General features: G+C 39.2%; 1 protein-coding gene and 1 non-coding gene across 3 annotated transcripts in view; both read right to left on the reverse strand.

The window, feature by feature from the left end:
- prrc2b (proline-rich coiled-coil 2B) overlaps positions 1 to 21526 on the reverse strand; it is a 75021-nt gene that overhangs the window by 15954 nt on the left and 37541 nt on the right. For both annotated transcript variants that reach the window (XM_072240321.1, XM_072240320.1), the window contains exons 16-28: positions 18795 to 20945; positions 17437 to 17657; positions 16725 to 16873; positions 15827 to 16004; positions 11575 to 11657; positions 9333 to 9560; positions 8660 to 8899; positions 5013 to 5099; positions 4175 to 4276; positions 3419 to 3611; positions 1877 to 1986; positions 1418 to 1545; positions 1099 to 1333 (exon numbers count right to left, since the gene is read on the reverse strand). In XM_072240321.1, the coding sequence (XP_072096422.1) occupies positions 1099 to 1333; positions 1418 to 1545; positions 1877 to 1986; positions 3419 to 3611; positions 4175 to 4276; positions 5013 to 5099; positions 8660 to 8899; positions 9333 to 9560; positions 11575 to 11657; positions 15827 to 16004; positions 16725 to 16873; positions 17437 to 17657; positions 18795 to 20945 (4105 nt within the window). The remainder of the gene's footprint in view (positions 1 to 1098; positions 1334 to 1417; positions 1546 to 1876; positions 1987 to 3418; positions 3612 to 4174; positions 4277 to 5012; positions 5100 to 8659; positions 8900 to 9332; positions 9561 to 11574; positions 11658 to 15826; positions 16005 to 16724; positions 16874 to 17436; positions 17658 to 18794; positions 20946 to 21526) is intronic.
- On the reverse strand, positions 14387 to 14472 carry LOC140186530 (small nucleolar RNA SNORD62). Its single transcript, XR_011882904.1, has one exon. It is a non-coding gene; the product is annotated as a small nucleolar RNA SNORD62 (small nucleolar RNA).

The following is a 21526-nucleotide window of genomic DNA, read 5'->3' on the forward strand; positions in this document are numbered from 1 at the left end:
TAGCTTCTGTGTTACCCTTGATCAATCATTATCCCAACTCCACAAATATACAATCATTCTTCTGTTTATTTGTAGCCTGATGTTTATCTTGTAGTAAAATTTTACAAAGCCATGTAGAGGACTGAGGGGTAACTAGACAGGGATATGTGGGATCATGATGTGCATAGACAGAGTGGAAGCACTGTCTTTTTCTCAGGGAGGGGGTATTAGAGACAGGAAAGCATAGGTTTATCATCAGAAGGGAGAAATTTAAAAGGGACATCAGGGGCCGCTTCTTCACACAAAGGGTAGTGTGTATATGGAACGAGCTGTCATAAATAATGGTTGCGGCAAACACATTAGCAACATGCAAAAGCTATCTGGATCAGTATATGAATGAGAGCGTTGTAGAGGGCTGAGGGCCAGGCACAGGTGGATGCGACTACCTCACTGGTTAGCACAGTCAGCGTGGACAGGTTGGACTGATGGGCTTGTTTCAATGCTGTACGACACTGCAACTCTATGAAAATGTAATTGCTCGCAGAAATAAAATAATGTGCTACAAAAAGACTTCGCAAAAATTTTGTATTACCACAGGGCATAGCAGTAACACAGGCTTTACAACCTATTATACCTGCTTGATCTTTAGAGCTCATTTCCACTTTTCTCCCTTATCCTCATGTTCCTCGATATCTTTAGGATCTAAAAAAAATCTATCAACCTCAATCCTGAATACTTTCAAGAATATTACCTTCCCTGTTAGGTCCTCAAAATGTTGGTGAGGCTACTCTTCTAAAGCAGAGAATGATTAGAATTAAGAGTACAATCTCTCTTCATGCAATCTTTTCTAAGGGGAATCAATTGAATTTTTAAAAAATCAATGTAGATTTCTTCTAGGTAAATCCAGGTTTTCAAATTAATTCAATTAAAAGAGCACATAAATAAAGTTTTAAAATGGAAACATGGGAGCAAGTGGTTCATAGAGAAGTACAATACATTGTGTTCAAACGAGGCACATCACAAGTGAAAACCTTAAGATTAAATTGTTTGATGGCAACAAATTACTACCAAAATAAAATTGCATTTTATCTGAACAAAGATCATAGTAACTTCTTAAACCTGTATCAGCTGAGAGTCTAGGATCTGTGAAGTGGTGAGCCCAGGTTGGTTTAGTTGACTTTCATACATGAGCGTTTGATTTCCTCCAATGGCTTGATAATGAGACCCTGGCTGTGGCTTTACCATATCGGAGGTCGGAACTGCAGGGAAAGCTGTATATGGAGTTTTCAGAGGAGCCCCAGACAAGACCATTGTGGATGGCTGAGACAGACTGGCATGCATATATACTTGTGACCTGTGAACAAGATGAACTTCAGATTAATTGTTTTTGTATCTGTATAGACACTTCCGTATTACTCTGAAATAATATGACTAGTACCTGAACGGCTGCATTGAACCAAATATCTCTTGAGATTGGGAGACAGGCAATCCATTTCTCAATCCAAGGGGTGCCTGGGCCTGTAAGGATGTATGTACGGGCATTGGAATCTGATGTGCTGCAGCAGCCTAAAGAGGGAAAAGCAATCAGCCATGATAACAAGCACTGCACCCTGTTACAACTGACAATACTTATTTTTGTCCCACTATACACTGAAGTGGTAACATAATTATAACTGGAAATGCTGGTATCTGTCAACGTATAGTGCTTCAGGATAACAATGTCACAGAAGAACTCAAACTGCTGCACCTAACAATGTCAGGTGTTTTAGAACATCACATTCAGAAGGTAGCAGGCGCTGACACACTCAACTATTACTGGAAAGATTTTCAGACTTTAAATTGCAAATACAGGTAATAGGCCTGTCATTTAAAATATGAATGAAAACGCTACCATTACCTGAGAGAGTCCAGCCTGGAAATTTTGCTGCTGTGGAATTGATTGAGGAAGGAGTCGGGTTTGACTGGCAAAAACATGACCATCCATGTACAAAGGGGAAATATGGCTCCCTGAAAAACCACAAGAAAATGCCTTTTTCCTATTTGCAGGCTCAATGTCTAACTTACAAAGACCTAAGTTAAAAACAAATATTAGTTTCCTAAGATGATATGTCATTTTATTCTGATAAAAAGGTGAAACACTCACTCCCCACAATCACTGGAAACTATAAAATCAAGTAAAAGTGGATTTGATCTAGTTACCTAAAACTAATAGAGGACATTTTTCAAAATAAAACAGGCCAATTTGTAAAGCAAATTCATTTTTGTACGATTAGTTTGCTTTCAGTAATAAAAAAAACACTACCCAGTTAACTTGTGAGCGTGAATCCTGGGAAGTAAGACCCAAGACATATGAGCAGAATTAGGCTATTCAGCCAATCAAGTCTGCTCTGGCATTCAATCAATGTTGATTTATTTCCCCCTCAACCCCATTCTCCCGCCTTTTCCCTGTAACTTTAAACTACTTAAATATATCCCATGACTTAGCCTCTGCAGATTCAACACCACCTGGCTAAAGAAATTCCTTCCCATCTTTGATTTAACAGGACGTCCTTGTATGTTGAGGCTGTGCCCTCTGCGCCTAGACACTCTGACTATCGGAAACATCCTCTCCACATCCACTATCTTGGACTTTCAATATTTCATAGGTTTCAATAAGATCCGCCCCTCCTCCATTCTTCTAAACTTCAGTGGTAAAGGCCAAAGTCATCAATCACTCCTCACAGGTTAATCCTTTCATTCCTGATATCATTCTCATAAACCTGTTCTGGACCCTAATACCAGCACATCTTTTCCTATTTATGGGCCCCAAAATTGCTCTGTGATCTGACCAATGCCTTATAACATTTCACCATTACATCCTTTCCTTTATATTTTAGTCCTCACAAAATGAATGCCTTCCTTACTACCAACTCAACCTGCAAAGTTAACCTTTAGGGAATCCTGTACAAGGACTCCTAAGTCCCTTTGCACCAATTTCTGAAATTGCTCCTTATTGAGAAAATTTTCTATACCTGTATTCCTGTATCAAAGTGCAATCCCTACACTGTATTCAATCTGCGCTGTAGCCCAGAAATTAGCCACATCTGGAAGGATGTATATATTTAGCTTCTTTTTAAACAAGCAACATACATAAAGTCCCTTTAATTATAGGGACTTATATTTGCATGGGCTGCTCTAATTACTTATGCTAACAGTAAATAAGTCACTAACATGCAATCTTTGGCAGACGGAAATCCAAGAGGCTTCTTTCCCACAACTAATGCTTTATTAATACTGTACTACGATAATCGAATAGAATGCAAGTCAACAAGAAAGCATAGAATAATCATGCATTACTCTAATTGTTTTATAATTTGACTACCAGAATTAAAAGTCAAGCTGTCCTTTAAGGTAATCAAAAGGCAAGCACTAAAATCAATAAGCACAGAAAATTACATACCTGGCAAAGATACTGAAGGTGCAACTGACACCATGGGCATAGGTGGCACAGAAGAACATCCAATTGAGCTGTAGCCTACACCACTAGGTGGGCCAGTGTTACATGGAGTCTGTGTACTGGCACTACTGCTACCGGGAGAACTCTGCTCAGCAACATTGGGAGAATTTTCCCAGGCTTTGCGAGCAGATTCCATCTATTCAAATATAGAGAATAGTATAAAGTACAGAAATACTAACTGAAAAGCCTTAAATGCAAAGGAAATTTCTCCCAAATACCATGATTAATCAACACACTCATTTGCAAGGTATTAGTCACAAGAATACAGGCTGCATCAGAAAAGTGTCTAGTGAAAGCAGTTGTATAAGCAAGAACGAGTTGAAATTTCATTTAGCTCAAAGACATAATGAAGCATTCATTCAGAAGGATCTACCCTTCAAAGAAGGGTTCTGATACAGCAGGGAGTTTCCTGTGGCAAATGGATTAGTAATCAGATACATAAACAGCAAAAGAATCAAAGGAAGTAAAACCAGAATTTATTTCTCAAGAAGGTTGCAATCTGGAGTGGTGGGACAGATTCCTCAGAAACTTTCAACAGACAAGTGAATATGCATTTGAGGAAAAATAATTTACAAGGTTAAATGACAGCATTTTCAAAGCCAAGCACAGAAATGATGAACTATGGTCCTCCTGCGCTGAATGATTTTTAAAAGTTGAGACATCAGGTATTAAATGGAGCAATTGCTTATTCCAGCCTACCTTTAATGTAAGATCTGTGCTTGATAGGGAAACAGGAGTGAGATTGGGACCCTGCTGGAGATGCTCTCGTCGCAGAATAGGGATTGACTGGCTCAGCGTCACCTGAAAAACAGTATGGTACTAAATAAGGACTTCAACCCAGCTTTGCACAAGGAAATATTTAACAAGCCAAGCTTGAGTCTGCTAGCATTTAGAAACACAAGAACCTGAGTGGTATGGCAGGATGGATAATGGAAATTACATTACTCTTGTGAGAGAATCTAAAAATAGAATCTGTTTAAAAATATAGGGTTTCACATTTAATTCATAGGTGAGATAAAATTCTCTCTGGGGCTAGACAGTCTTTGAAACTCTGCTTCCACCGCCCTTTGAGGGACAAAGTTTTTCAATAAAGGTAAAGGAAGATGAATTCTTGACATGCAAGATTACAATGGGTAGACAGGAACATGAAACTGAGGTTAAAATAAGATCAGCAATGATTTTAATAAATGGTAGAACAGGTTTGAGGGACCAGGCAGCATATTTCTGTCCCTAATTTATTACATGTCCACACAGGGACAGAGGAATAGTTATATTGACATATTTAAATGAGAAAAATTCAAAAGGAAGCATACATGCCAGTCAAAGCTTTTTAATTTTAATTTCAGTAAAGTTGCACATGAAAATTTCACAAAGGTTGAACAAAATGATATATTGAAGGGAAAAAGTGAAAAACTATTGTTTTTAAGATATTTAAATCAGGTTTTAAAACTACAAATATATTTCCATTGTTTGGTCTTGGAGCTTCAAAGAGAATTGAAAATTCGATGTTTCAATCCTTTCAGAATATAATACTCACATTGTTCACCAATACATCCTGCAATTTAGTAATTGAGTTGGAAACAGAATTTGGCATGGAGTTCTGAGGCAAACTGAAATCAGAATCCTAAAATAACAAACAAATGTTTTAGTTCAACAAAGCAAAACTATCAACAGCAACACCAATTGTCAGAAATAGAAACCTTAAATGTTGTCGACTACATACATCATTGACTCAGACCTCTATAATAATTACCAAATTGACTAAAAAATATTCTGACCCGTGTCATCAAGTAAAAGCTTCATTGAGAATGATTCCACATTATGAGCGTAAAATAAACCTGAATTGATGAAAAGGGTAATTTCTTTTTAATACAGTAAATTCTAGATCAGGAGAAATACATTTTGCTCATCAACTACTCATCATACACAGAAAACTTTCAATATCATATATTAAATATATCTTCTGCAGTAAATTCCCCCTTTTTTTTTACAATCCCAGTTCTGGCTTCCGATAACTGAAGAGCATTATGAATCACAACATTTAAGCCAGGGGACCCCAACCTTTTTTGCACTGTGGACCAGTTTAATATTGACCATTTTCTTGCGGATCGGCCGACCGGTGGGGGGGTGAGAATCACGACCGGAATACAGGTGATAAGTCAACTATAAGTCACTTATCAGCGGCTAATACACTCAATTTCGTTCCTGAAAGGGCTTATCTAACGAATTTAATATTAAACACAGTGCACATTTTCCTCGCATGCATATAGTGATAAGTCAATTATAAGTCATAAGGGGGTTCCTTATGTCCAGCCTATCCCCCAATTTAGTTTTCGTTGCATTCATTGCAGAGAACCCCGCTTTGCAGAGATATAATGTTGGAAATGGAAGAAACGTTTTCAGTGCTTGTGTGGCTATCTCAGGATATTCAGCCTTGACTTTGATCCAGAATGCCGGCAGAGATGTTATGTCAAACATACTTTTCAGCCCACCATCATCTGCAAGCTCAAGGACTTGATCTTCTTCCCGCGCTGACAAGGATGATTCACCGGGGACATTCACAAATGGGTCACAGACCCATTCCTTTACACGTCTTGGGTCATTTGCGGTTGGGAAGTAACGCTCGAATTCTGTCGACAGCGAAGATAGGTGTTCACGCACCAGATGTGAGCCTCAGTCTCTCCCAAATTCCCAACTAATATTGGGAACATGTCAAATATGCCCCTGTCCACTCGCATCCCCAAAGTTCCAGTTTGGCTGTGAATGCAGACACTTTATCTGCCAACTTGAAGACAGTTGTCATTCTCCCCTGAAGTGACAAATTGAGTTCATTGAGCAGGTTGAAGATGTCACACAGATAAGCAAGTTTTGCTATCCACTTCTCGTCACTGAAGTATGCTGCCAACGGTGACTTTTTTCCTGAAAGTAATCTCTGTAGCTGCTCTCTTAACTCAAAAACCCTGGCCAGGGCTCTCCCCCTTGATAGCCACCTGACTTCAGTGTGAAAGAGAAGGCATTTGTGCTCTGCATCTATTTCCTCACAAAGCTGCTCAAACAGACGTGAGTTAAGGGCTTTTGCTTCAATGTGATTGATAACTTCAACAATGTCACTCAATATGCTGTTAAGATCAGGTGACATTTTTCCGCTAGCCAGCATTTCCCTGTGTATGAGTGTATAGACTGGCATTCAGGAGCAACCTCTTTGACTCAGGTAGTGAAACCACTCGTTAATCCGTTCCAACAGCTGTGCTTCGATGTCCTCCGCTATGTCATCGATTCTCCTTAAAACTGTGGTAGCTGAAAGAGAAACCTGTGCCATCTTGTTAGCTGCAGCTTCTCCCAACAGTTCACGGCACATGTCCTTGGCAGCAGGCAGAATTAATTCTTCACCAACAGTGAAAGGCTTCTTTGCCTTAGCAACATGGCTAGCCACTATGTGCGACGCTCTCAGAGCAGCAGCATTTGTGGAGATGGTGGCTCTCAGCACTTGTTTCTGTCCTGCTTGCTCACATTTTTACCGCTCAAAAAACTCAACGGGGTTTGTCTTTAAGTGCAGGGTGCTTGGACTCACGGTGCCGAAGCAGTTTTGAGGGCTTCATTGCCTTATTAGACAGTTTGTCTCCACATATCACACACAGGGGGCTTGAAACGTGCAGGTCGCAATAAAGCCATATTTTACGTACGACTCGTCGTATTTCCTGTTGAAGGAAGCTTTCTTTTTTTTGAAGTCTCGGCCTCAGCTGTCTCTGCGTTATCATCATCGTTAGGCCTCTTATGTCCCCTACCACCTCTTCCAAAGAAACTCTCAAGCGGCGTTTGTTTTTCCACTCATCGAGTAGTTGTAGGTTATACCGACTGATGACATCGCATGGGTAATCACCTCACATGCGTTCAAGTTCAATAGTGGGCGTGACAGGGAATGAGGAAAGGTGCAGTTGACTCATATCATTTCCTCGCGGCCCGGTAGTACATGCTTCGCGGCCCGGTGGTTGGGGACCACTGATTTAAGCTATCATGCCTTGTGTGGAGAGAATTTAATTGTACACTTCACTTGTAAATACGGCCAACAGAAAGTACACTTAGACCTACAAGATACAAAACTGAAGCTTGCTAAAGATGTACAACAGCCCGGTTGTAGTAAACAATTGTGATTATTGTGGTCACTTGGTCAAGTTTGCAGCTAAGTAAGAATGTGAAAGGGTGGGCAGATATGTACAACACCATTATCTGAATTCTCCATCTTAAGTTGCCCTGATCATATTGATCAGGTTTTACCGTTGCCTATATCACATGATTAGGCAGCTGCTCAGTAAAAAGCATGGTGGACCATGATGCTGAAGACATTATAACACAGTGTCCCTGGGGTTCCTTTCAATTATAATGCATTCTCAAAAGGTGAAATAACTCAGCAAACGAACATCACAAGTTCATATACCAATTAAAGCAACATATAAAATATGAGAATGTCCCTCTGCAAGGATAGAATTAAAAAGCAATTAAGTCATTGAACATCAAGGACAGCCATGCATAAAAAAAAGCTATCTGCAGTTCCAACCGTTCCAAAGAACAGTGACATATAGAAGATAATGCAATGGTACCGGAACTGGAAGTTTAAATAGGAAAGAGTGATCTGATTGGTGCTCTAGAAAAGTGAAGACTGTAAAAAGTTATTAAAACCATGAATGGATAGTACATTTGGGGAATAAACAAGACACTATACATACAAAAGTTACTAACAATTTAAATAGAGAAATGGGAAATTATTTTAAAGAGTGCTAGAAAGTGAAAATCATCACTGCTAGAATAGGTTAATGCAATACAACTATGAACTATACAGAATATGCAGAATAAGATGAGATGAGACTGATGAATGGCAGAATTCTGAGGAGTCCAACAAAAACACAAAGGTGACGGCCAAAACTCTATTCTCTGACTTTAATGTATATGCTATGCATGAAATGCACCAGTCTCTTTTTTCAATCTCTTCCTCTCTCATCTACAATATACAGTGCTAAACATTACTTGCACACATTAGTGAGGTGTCACTAAATATTCTAAGCAACTGTTTTGTGATTTCAATATTTACATTAGCAAAAATTACACACTTCAGAGTTGCACACTGACAATTCATGGATTTGAGACAAGTAACACTAGCTATGACTTCAGCCTTCAAATAGAACTTACCTTTGGGCTTACTCCAAACTCTATTGGTGGAACTGGAATAACAGAGTCTACGTGCAAATCCAGCCCTGTTTTGGAATTTGCTCTGTTATCAGCTGCAGTTTTCGAATTGATGCCCCCATCACTTCGCTCTGCTCCTTCTGGTTCCAGACACTCTTTAGCCTTTTTGTTTTTTAGAGATCGTTCATTTCCTATTGGTCCAGGTTTGTGGTCTTTGCTCTGCCCTTCAGCTGGGTCTGGAATCTTTTAAAACACAAATAAGGGAAATAAAATCACTTTTTGCATGATTCTAAATGCTAGAAATAAAGCATTTCATTTATACAACTTATCAGTTTCATTCAGATGTGCCACTGAACTAGAATGACATTATGTAACCTATAATATTGTTAAATCCAGTGAAATCATAACACACCCTGTACCCCCACAACTCTAACACTCTATAAAACTAGGCTAAGTAATCCCACACAAGACATCAGATTCCCAAATTATCTCATCAATAAAGTGAACCAAGTCAGTTCACCCAGTTATCCAAATCCTTGCCATCTTACGTTAATTCAAATGCGGTAGCATTTTTGATTGCTCTGTGAACCATTGACATGCAAACCAACATAAACAACAAAGCAACTTAACCATGATTTAGTGCAGTGTTAAGAACTTTCCCCCCAACTACTGTTACCTTGTTCTCTGGTCTTTCTGACTTTTGTCGTTGTTCCTTCGGATCTTCTGTTTTTCCATTTGATTTATCTACTGATGTGTCTGCACTGGCTCCATTTACTTCAGTCACTACTCCTCCCTCTGGCTTCAGTGCGCCATACGGTGAGCTTCGCTGTGATGATGTTGCAGATGAACCTTGAGAATCAGCACTGAGTTCAACTCCACTGTCAGGTTGACTTGCCTTGAAACTCTACCAGAAATAATACCAAAAGAGTTAATGCGCTAGCGGCTTAAGACACAAAAATACAATCATGTATCTTGTGTACATGATAAAATTAAATTAAAATTATGTTTCTACATTGACATATATTTAATGTATTTCCCAGGTTGCCTTTCTTCAAAGAGAGAGTATTAAAAATGCTACTGAGTCACAGATTGCATGTCCACACTACTTCCTTATACCACCTTACAGATGCACAAGGGAGCATGGTAGCGTAGTGGCTAGCACAATGCATTGGAACAGGCGACCTGGGTTCAATTTCCAACACTGCCTGTAAGGAGCTCCCTGTTACTGTGTGGGTTTCACCAGATGCTCTGGTTTCCTCCCATAGTCCAAAGACATACCGGTTGTTAGGCTAATTGGTCACTGTAAATTGTTCTGTGATTAGGCTAAAGTTAAATTGGTGGGTTATTGTGCAACATGGCTCGAAGGGCCAGAAGGGCCCACTCCAGGCTGTACCTCAATAAATAAACAAATATTGAGATGTAAAACAGTTTAAAATATTAACAGAAAATTCTGGAAATAGTCAGTTCATTTGGCAGCATCTGCGGAAAGTTAACTAAATATTGAGCCCATTCATCAGAACTGGGAAAGGGATTTTTAAAAAAGTAATTACATGTGGTAGAGAAGGTGACAGGTGAGTGGACAGGACAGAAGAAATGTTTGAGATAGGAGTCAGACTTGCCATGCTGTAAATGAAGTTATCTGGTTGATAGATTAATACGGGCAGTTAGAGAATGAGAACACCAGCAATGGAACATAAAAATCGCAGAATGCAAAGCCGTAGGACTTACCCAGCAAACCCAACTGTGTTAATGGAAAGAAGAAAACTGAGTCAACATCACAGATTTACTAGATACAGCGATACTGGCTGAAGAATTAAAGTAGCAGGCACGATGAATCTTGTAGTCATAGTCATACTTTATTGATTCCGGGGGAAATTGGTTTTCGTTACAGTTGCACCATAAATAATAAATAGTAATAAAACCATAAATAGTTAAACAGTAATATGTAAATTATGCCAGGAAATAAGTCCAGGACCAGCCTATTGGCTCAGGGTGTCTGACCCTCCAAGGGAGGAGTTGTAAAGTTTAATGGCCACAGGCAGGAATGACTTCCTATGACGCTCTGTGTTGCATCTCGGTGGAATGAGTCTCTGGCTGAATGTACTCCTGTGCCCAACCAGCACAGTATGTAGTGGATGGGTGGCACTGTCCAAGATGGCATGCAACTTGGACAGCATCCTCTTTTCCGATACCACCATCAGAGAGTCCAGTTCCATCCCCACAACATCAATGGCCTTACAAATGAGTTTGTTGATTCTGTTGGTGTCTGCTACCCTCAGCCTGCTGCCCCAGCACACAACAGCAAACATGATAGCACTGGCCACCACTGACGATCCTCAGCATCGCCAGGCAGATGTTAAAGGACCTCAGTCTCCTCAGGAAATAGAATCTTGCCGATGTAGATTGAATGTGAGTGCTCCATTCTAGTGTTCTTGTCTTGATATCAAATTCTACAACTTATTTTCTCTGTTTGTATCAGAATAGGTCACTACATCAATTAAATTGACTCAAGTTTTCCTTCTCTCTATTAGCACTGGCTGACCTGTACGAGAGCATTGCAGTCTGCATTGTGTTTACATTCATCAATTTGCTTTCTCTCTCCTCCAGTTTTTAAAAAAGGACCTTCAACCTGAAATATTAACTCAGTTCCTTTCGGATTTCGAATAAATGCAAATTTTTAAAATGATTTTCATCTAACAAATTTGGAACTTTATTTCACAGAGGTATTAAGGGATATGGGGATGTCACAGAGCAACTGAATTTCAGAATTGGCTCAAAGTAAAAATGGTATACAGCCACTAACTGTTAAACAATGTAAAACATCTAGGATTTTCATATTACTGTACAAGATATAGTATCTTCATTTCAGTAGATTTTTTCTTATGCTAATCATGAATGTTCGATATGAATACACTTACTTCAGTGCAAGTAGATTCAGACCCTGTGTAAGAATTCAAAGGTTTTGCCCAAACATCACTGCTGGTAGCCTGAACAGGAAGAGCTGCATAAAACAAGTAGTTTCAGAAGTAATTAGCATTTCATTATAAAGTCATATTGATTGAAATGCTTAAATTAATTAATGAATTGAATGCTGTAATGAATTCAAAAGTATAAACAGTTGCAACAAAATGATGGCAAATCCTTTGCAATCACCTGGTTTTCTGCTTCAGTTACTCATAAAATGTGGTCTGATCTTCAAAGTCACAATAATAGACAAACACAATATGCCTAAACTAATGACACACAAACAATTGTACTTCTTCTCAATACTGAGTACACCATCACAGTCTAGGTTCAAAAAAGTAAGTGAACCTCTGGGGTAATGCCTTCGACAAAATTTATTTGGAGTCAGGTGTTGCAACCAATGAGATGAGATTGGAGATGCGAGCTGTAGAGGTGGCCCACCCTATAAAAAAGACACACAAAGTCAGATTACTGACAGAGCCTGCTCTTCTCAAGAAAGATCTGTTTATGTGTACCATGTCTCGATCAAAATAACTTTCAGAGCACCTTAGAAGAATTGTAGAAATGCATAAAGCTGGAAAATACTACAAAAGCATTTCTAAAGACCTGAGTGTTTATCAGTGCACAGTAGGAGAAATTGTCTACAAATGGAGGAAATTCAGCACTGTTGCTACTCTCCCTAGGAGTGGGTGCTCTGCAAAGATCACACTGTTACATACCTCAAGGAGATCTTGTGACTTTCTTGTGAGAATGATGTAATAGTCTTTTGGAGGTCACCTGATGTAATTTTCCCACCGATATGAGGTCACGTGATGACATGTTCACCACGGGTATAAAAGTGAAGACCCCTGGTGACGCAGTTAGTTTTCCAGTTAGAACGTCAATGGGATACTCCGCTCCGCTGTGTATTTGCATTATGACGCAGTTTTGATTTTAAACGGAGTTTTATGTTCTAATGTAAGGTACAGAAGTCTGAGCTGGTGGTTTGACCAATCGCTGCCAGGTTTATTAATGTATCTTTTCAGTAACATTGGAGAGTGAAGATGGGACCCTGAAGGAGACATTCGACGGGTTTAGAAAGGATCGACCATTATTGAATTTGTTCAAGAAAGTGATCTGCATGAGATAGCCTCTGCACAAAGTGGCAGAAAGGCTGTGCAGTATCTATTCTATGGACGAAGGTCAGTGCCTTTAAAATAATTTTACTTCCATTGTCATGAATTCTGTGGACGAGGCAGAATCCGACTGGGAGTGGCAGTGATGTCGTGTCTTCGAGGAATTCGTTACTTCATGAAAGTCTCTCCTAATTAACTATATAAATCTCTTGGACTTTAAAATTTATCATTCAAAAAACCATGTTTGAATTTATCTCTTTAAGAACTGGTTTCGCATTATCACTTTAAGAACTAGTACTAGCCGTTTACTTCTGGTTAAGGTTTTCATTTTTTTTTCATTGTTTATCAGGGTTTAATAAATGTTTGTTTGTTAATAAATCCTGACAACATATTCATTGTTGCCGATCACGTGACAACACCAAGAGCACAATGTGCAATGCTGAAGGAGGTGAAAAAGAACTCAAGGGTAAGAATAAAAGATCTGCAGAAATCTCTGGAACTTGCTAAAGTCTCTGTTTGTGTGTCCACTATAAGAAAAACACTGAACAAGAATGGTATTCATGGAAGGACACCTTGGAGGAATCCATGTTCCTCCCCCAAAAAAAACATTGCTGCATGTGTCAAGTTTGCAAAAGACCACTTGGATGTTCCACAATGCTTCTGGGACAAAGTTCAGTAACCAGGTAAGACAGAAGTTGAACTTTTTGGCAGAAATGTACACCACTATGTTTGGAGGAAAAAGGGCAATGCACACCAACACCTAAACCTCATCCCAACTGTGAAGCATGGTGGAAGGAGCATCATGGTTTGGGGTTGCTTTGTTACCTCACGGCATGGACAGCCTGCATTCTTTGAGGGAACAATGAATTAAAAATCGTATCAAGACATTTTACATGAGAATGTCAGGGTCGTGGTCCGTCACCTGAAACTTATTAGAAGTTGGATGATGCAACAATGATTCGATACACAAGAGTAAATCAACAACAGAATGGTTTAAAAAGAAGAAAGTTTATATTTTGGAATGGCTAAGTCAGAATCCAGACCTAACCCAATTGAGATGCTGTGGCATGACCTGAACAAGTCTGTTCATGCAAGGTATCCCAGAAAAATTAATGAACTGAAAGTTTTGTATGGGGGAATGGTCAAAAATTCCTCCTTGCCGCTGTGCAAGTCCGATCAGCAGCTACCAGAAATGTCTGGTGGAGGTTACTGCTGCTAAAAGGAAGTTCTACCATTTAGTAAGTACAAGGGTTCACATACTTTTTCCAGCCAGGACTGTGAATGATAAAACAAAGCGTTCAATAAAGACATGAAAAGTACAATTGTTTGTGTGTTTAGGCAGAATGTATTTGTCTATTATTGTGACTTGGATGAAGATCAGACCATCAGGAATTAATGCAGAAAACCAGGTAACTGCAAAGGATTCACAAACCTTTTCTTGCAACTGTATGTGTTTTTTAAAATATATTAGATCTGAACTATCAGGTTGCACCTATAATTAGAAAAAATATATTCCTGCTTAGATGATATACATTTCCAAATATTCAATTACAATGTATAAAGATACTTGGTGTATTTTACAAAGAGCAAACAGCATTCTCATTCACTTAATTAACTTAGTACTGGATTATCAATTAGTCTTTTTGGTTGGTGTATCAGTGCATCTTCCTCCTCATATCCACTTCCTCGAGTATACCAAAGGAAGGATCAGAAGGATCCATTGGAACATCATTTACACCTACACATGCAAAACAGGCTTCATATGCATCCAATACTATACACAAATGCAAAAATGTTTATGTGAACACCACGCCCTTATATAAAGTTTACCTCATATTTTCCTTGTCAATCGGGCGAAAAATATGCTTTTTAATTTGATACTGACTTCCAAAGACTTGTAAAGGACCAAAATATTACATTTCAATTTCCATTTCAGGTGCTGATGTATATATCCAAGTTAGCTCTCTGTAACAATCGAGAAAGATCATCTTGGGTATCATTTAATGTGGGAGGAGAAGATGGCAGTGCAACACAGCTCGCAGCGGCCACTCCGGTGGTGATGTCTGTTATTTGTCAAGTAGGGTGCTGTGCACAATCCTAATTTGATGGAGACGGACGTGAGAGCACGGAGGAACATCTGGTGAAACTTCTGAAATGCCTGCTTCACTGCTGCTGCTACTGTGTGGTCCAGAATCTCCGGAAAAGGCCCCGAGTCCTCGGCTTTGCTTGTTGCTTGGCAGCTGGGGCGGGGTCGAAGCACTCAGTAGAGGATGGTGCTCAGAGAGACTGTGTCGGAGGGGCTGGTCGGAGGCTGGAAGTTTTCAGACGGACTCATAGTCCGCTGCGGTCAGGTGCTTCCAATGGCGCTGCATCGGCAAGTTGGCGGCGCTTGGAGGTTCATGGCAGGGAGAGTTTCTCCCTTCTGCCGCTTGCGTGAGATGATGAGTCTATTGGGACTTTGAGACTTTTTTTTTACTGTGCCCATGGTCTGCCCTTTATCAAATTATGGTATTGCTTTGCACTGTTGTAACTTTATGTTATAATTATGTGGTGTTGTCAGTTTTAGTCTTGGTTTGTCCTGCGTTTTCTTGTGATATCATTCTGGAGGAACGTTGTATCATTTTTTAATGCATGCATTTCTAAATGACAATAAAGGAGGACCGAGTGTCCTCATAATCTAATCTAGTTAATAGCTCAGGTCCAAGACTCAGGTCATTTTATCTGGAAAAAGTCAGTGAATGATTTAATGTTCTTTGATCTGTCATATTTATTTTCTGCTTTAACTTCACATTTTCAACATGTGTAATACAGTGGATTCCTGTTAATTGAGCCATCAGTTAATCAGAGTAGCTGCTTATTTGGGACAAAAAACAATCGAAAAAATAGCTGGGATTCCCTTAGTTTATTTGGGACACCATGCCACTTAATTGGGGCAGTGACCTGCTGAATGTACTATTTCAGTTACAGCTTAATCGGTGTTTTTATATAGCTTCATCATACAGTATTTCCAGTCCTGTTTTGCTTTGTGCCCATATGCATTGAGTGAAATAAGTCTGCATTAGGTCAAATTCTACACTCGTATCCAAGTTACCTGCACTGGAGCTTTCCCAGATTTCTGTTCCTAGACTGCTGGATGTGGACTGCACCTTACAGAAGCTTTCCTCTGTCTGTTCAGTTATTGCATTGGAAATCTGCTGCTTTTTAACAAAACGAGGAGGAATCTTGGATGAAGATGTCCAACTCTTCTCGTTCCGACTTTTCCCAGGTGCCTGATTTGAAAATCCAAAAGTGAAAATGAGAAATTCTTATCCTCATCCACCATCTCACACAATACCCCCTCAAAAAAAAAGCATTTGTCAGTTTGTATCTCTAAAGTAAATGATACTACACTTCCTTCTGCATTCTACACAGAATTGTTTTTAAAGAAAACAATTTTCACTTTACAATGATCCTTTTATCATATCATAACTTGGCCCTTTTCTTTTCTGTGGGTATACAACAGCTCACATTTTAAATGATCAAAATTGTGCCCAAATCCATTCACCGATTACATACTCCCTGAATCTGTGTCCAATAAAATCTCAAGAGCTCTGCTTTACTCCAATTCTAGTCTCTTGAGCTTCTCTAATTTTGCTTTTGTGATCATACTCTCAGCTGCTTAGATTTTAGCTATGGAATTATCTCTAACTCTTTTTATTCAAGAACTTTTTAAAATCTTCTTTTTCAAATAAAATTTACTTGCATTCTAATATTTTACTTTGCAGCCTGCAACCACATCTGATGTTTTTATTACATTAAAGTTACTATAAAATTGCAAATTATGTTAACTTAAGCACACTGAATGAAAAAAGATAAAATTCTCAAAATGATTGCATGAATGATGTGATGCTATGTAAAATTCATTTTAAACAACTTTGCAATTGATATATAATAATGGAATACTACCTAGCTTACAGTTACTCTTACATCATAGAAGCTAGCCTGTTTACCTGCAAAGTTTGCTCTTTCTTCCTGCGCTCTTCTTCAAGCAAACGACGGTGCTTTTTTGAGATTACTTCAGTAAAACCATCATTCACAGCTGATACAGACTGTTGTTCCTCCACAGCTACAGCCGGATGATCATCAATAATGACAACACCTTAGAGAAAATAAACCATTAGAAAGCCACCACTGATGAACTAATTCACAGATGACTGAATAAAGAGGAACTTCCTCATGAATAGCAACAACATTTTTAGCTCAGTGAGAAATGTCTGCATCAAGGTTCCATTTGAGAGTTTAGCACACAATCCAGACTAACATCAGTGGTAGTGTCACCTATCAGACAAGATGGTACTGATCTCAGAGAAAAGCAGAGAAGTTGCCCAGACAATATTTTCTCAACCAAGCTAAAGCTGATTATCTAGTTATTATCACTGTACCACTGGAGAAATTATCTGAGGAAAATTTAGTCCTGAATGCAATATTATAACTTCAAATTAGCAAAGGAACACTGACATATTGAGGGACCCTGTCAAATGCAGATCCTTTCTCTCACTACTTTCAACCACTTGTAGATAAATGCATAACAAAGATATATTAGAAACTCAGTGAATGAATAGGAATATTGTTAAATGAGAGTTAATACTGATGATGCACATAAATCTGCATTATAACCATGCTTATCAGTAAATGGAAGTGCATATAAATATCTGTACTTACTTGCATAATTATTTAAATCAAACTGAGCCAAAGCATCAGTCTTCTCTTTTGGCTTTTTCACACCAGGTTTTACATCCTTCTCCTTCTTTTTATTTGATACATCCTTCACTGCATTTTGTACAGCTGCTGGGTCATTGGGAACCACACGCTCTATACAATATACTGTGTTGACATTCCCTCCATTGACAGCTACCTGATCACACAGTTGATCTTCTACAAACCTATTTAAATCAAAAGGTTATTGAAACTCCAGCACAAAATAGCTATTCCCTAAGCACCAATATGTAACCTAGATTTAATCCTCAAACTGACTGGATTACCTCATTTCCTTGTGAGTAATAGCACAATGTAAGTTTGATAGTTGTTCTCATTTGGTGGTAGAAATAAAAGCTAGCACAGGGACTACTTTGTTACTCAGCCCAGCACTGCTATTCATTCAAATTCAGCAATGCAGAGGTGGTGAATGAGATCACATTTCATGACCTTTGGACTTTAAAATGAAGAAGAAAAGAGGAAAGATATCAACACCATGTAGTATGCATTATGGGGAAAAAAAGTACATTTCACATATAAAGGTGAAATTACACATTTGAAGAGGGGCATAAAAAAGTTGCCACAAATATATCTTGAAGTACGTGGCAGGAATAAAACTGCCATTCTTAGTCACCTTTATACACTCAGTGGCCACTTTGTTAGACACACCTGCTCATTAATGCAAATATCTAATCAGCAACTCAATGCAAAAAAGCATGCAGACTGGTCAAGAAGTTCAGTTGTTGTTTAGACTAAGCATCAGAATGGGGAAGTGACTTTGACCACGGAATGACAGTTGGTGTCAAAACAGTGTGGTTTGAGTATCTCAGAAACTGCTGATCTCCTGGAATTTTCACTGAAGTCTACAGGGAATGGAGCGAGAAACAAAAAAAACAATATCCAGTAAGCAGCAGTTCTGTGGGTGAAAACAACTTGTTAATGAGAGAAGTTATAGAATGGCCAGACTGATTCAAGCTGACGAAAGGTGACAATAACTATAGTAACCACACATTATAACAGTGGTGTGCAAAAGAGAATCTCTGAATGCACTACACGTCAAACCTTGAAGTGGATTGGCTACAGCAGAAGACTACGAACACACTCTCAGTGGGCACTGGGAGTACGTCGGAAAGATATTCAATCTTTTAAAAAGGCATTTTGAGAAGGATGAAATTAAACCATTTAATAGTCAGTCAATTAATAATCACAGCTATTAATCACAATAATCACAGCTTGGACAGTACCAAGCAAGCAAAGTCTAAAAAAATAAGAGCCAGTGCAAAATCACATTTCAACCTGCCCTCTCAAAATACAATTTAATTTACCGTTTGTTTCTTGGTGGTTGCCCAGATGCTTTTTCATTTCTGGGACCAGTTCCATTCGTCTTTGGAGATTTTCCACCGTATCCCGGATTTGCCCGACGGTTTTGTCTATCAACTGGGCGTTGGCTAGAGAAACTGCGTTTAGCCAACTCTTTTCTCTGCCCAAGTCCGGTGTCTGCCACATCTATCTCAGGAGGCAAGTTATTCAGGGATGTTCTGTTCTCTCTATCTCGTCTCTCAGTAAAGTCACTACTTTCAGAAGCCGTTTCCCACTCCTCATTTGCTTGATCCGAAGAATTTTGGTTAGATAGATCTGGAGACTTATTTCCAGCAACAAGGGAAGCCATTTCCTGATCATCTGTTCTTGTAGTCACACTAGATACATAATTGTCTGCAGGAACACATACATCATTGTTTATCTCAGTGGCTGCATCTCTTTCTTGTTTGAGTCTCCTGAATCGTGGAGGCTTGTCCTGTCGAGGAGGTCTCCTTCTTCGTGGTGGCATATCCATTGATCGCTCCCTTTTGGGTGGTTGATCTTCTGTGGCCGAGGTTCCAGAAAATGAGAGTTTGTCGACCACTCCATTTTCCTCTCCAGCATTTTCTAGTGCTACTTCCAAAGCCCTGTTAAGTGTTTTTGCAGATTCCTTTGGAGGTTGCCTCTTAGACAACATCAGGGAAGATGAAACATCTCCATTTAGTTGATAGGTACCATTTAGCTTGAACATACCTGTTCTGTTTTGTCTTGAGGGCATTCCACGAGGAACAAAGTTGCGCCCTCTCCCAGAGTTACTTAAACGAGGAGGTAATGCCCTCTCAAACATTTTTGATGGTCCCCTTTCATCTTCCATTTCACCAATGATAGTCCCATCAGGTATCCTCTTGGATCTTCTCAGAGGGTCTTTGAACATATTTTTACCCTCTCTGTCAGAATATGCTGACTCAATTGTGGCCTCATTGCCAGTTCCAGATCCCCTGTGCCTCCGCCGCTTTGGTATATCTTCATACTCAGACCCTTCGCTGCGTGTCTCACTAGCATTTCGACGTCTGTTGGAGTTCTTTTGTCCATCTTCTAATGAATTACAGTACTCCTTAGGATTTTGCCTACTTCCTCTGCTGAAGTTGTTATTGTAAGAGCTTCTGATCTCTCCAACTCTGCCAGAGAAATCTCCTCGACCTCTACCCCTTCCACGCCCTTGGCCTCGATTGCTAAAATTTTGTTGATCTTCATCTTCAATCCAGTTTCCCCTCTGTGGTGGAGGGAAATCAATGTTCTCTTTATTCATAGGTCTCATTTCCCATGCTTTATTCTCCTTTCTTTGTGGTTTCTCTATTTCCCAGTCAAATTTAGCTGGAGGCACTGGTGAGACAGACAGTTCTTTATGTCTGATGTTCAAACATGACATGGCAGTTTGTGGTGGAGGTGCAATGCTTCCATTAGATTTCATCACCTTACCCTCAGTCTTTATCTGTTCAACTTTATTCTGAAGGGTTTTCTGAAAAGATTCCAATTTTACTTTATCAGCCTCTTCATTCTTTTCAGTCTTGAGGTCTTTTAGAACTGGCTTTTTAATTGGCCCTGATCTTCTACCTATCATTTTCCCAACAGTCTCACGACGATCAACATGGTTTCCTTTTAGTGGCTCCCACTGAGATGCAGGTTTAGACTCTATCTTTGACAACTTATCAGTTTGCCATATTTCAGTTCTAAAGCCTTTTTCTTCTCTGGTATCATCATGTTCATCATCCTTTGGGCTCGGATGCTCTTTCTGATGCACATAATCCCAGGTATGAGACACAATCTCTTCGATATTTTCAACACACTTTGTTGCCTCAGTGCTGTCTCTAGAAGGCCCATTCAGTCCATCCTGCTCAGATTCAGATGAGAAGAGTTCTTTATGAAGTAATGGGGGATTTGTTTGATGCTGGAAAAGAACATCCCTTCCAAGCACTGCTGACACATTTGGAGCCACTTCAGGTCTTTGATCTTTTATTAGCTCAGCCTGTGATTCTAAACGAACTATATTTAGCAATTTGTCTGCTGGTGCAACCCTATACTCTTCAATCTGTTCCTCAAATGGATCTCTCTGTATCTTCATGGTTTGCTGGGAAATTGGATCGGCTCTCACAGGTGGAGTGGGAAGTCTTTCATTCCTACAATGAAGAAGATTTGCCAGAGAGTTAATTAAATTTTGAATTTAACAGAACAAAAATCTTAATTTTTCCTATTTCAGAAAATATAATTGATGTGTCACAGGATTATCAAGCCAATTGTTTCTCTTTTGTTGGTATTATCAGTGCAAGATTTTCTTTAAGTACAGTGATAGGAGGCCCAGAAGGATCCACAGAAATATTATTTACACCAATTGTTTCTCCACAATAGGGAGCTGTAAGTAATAATATCATGGCTATAATATCTTACAGCTGCCCCATTGACTGGTGGAGATTGAACCATGGCTTCTAAAGAACAGTAGATTACATTTGCCTTTCCAACCAAAATTCAACCAGCCATGGCTCTTTAACTGCCTGCAAATAAATCAAGCACTACCTGTGATTCAAAATACAATGGTGATATTTAACCAAGCACAACTGGCCTGACAAATGAGAACTTCAACTTTATTTTTAAGCAGAAATAAATTCGTAAAAAATTACTCTCAGATTTAGGAAATGACAGTATTTTCTTCTGTTATCAGAGCCACATTAAAAATATTGTGAAAGAAACTTTCTATTCTATC

This window comes from Mobula birostris, chromosome 22 (assembly GCF_030028105.1).
Source record: "Mobula birostris isolate sMobBir1 chromosome 22, sMobBir1.hap1, whole genome shotgun sequence".
Taxonomy (NCBI): domain Eukaryota; kingdom Metazoa; phylum Chordata; class Chondrichthyes; order Myliobatiformes; family Myliobatidae; genus Mobula; species Mobula birostris.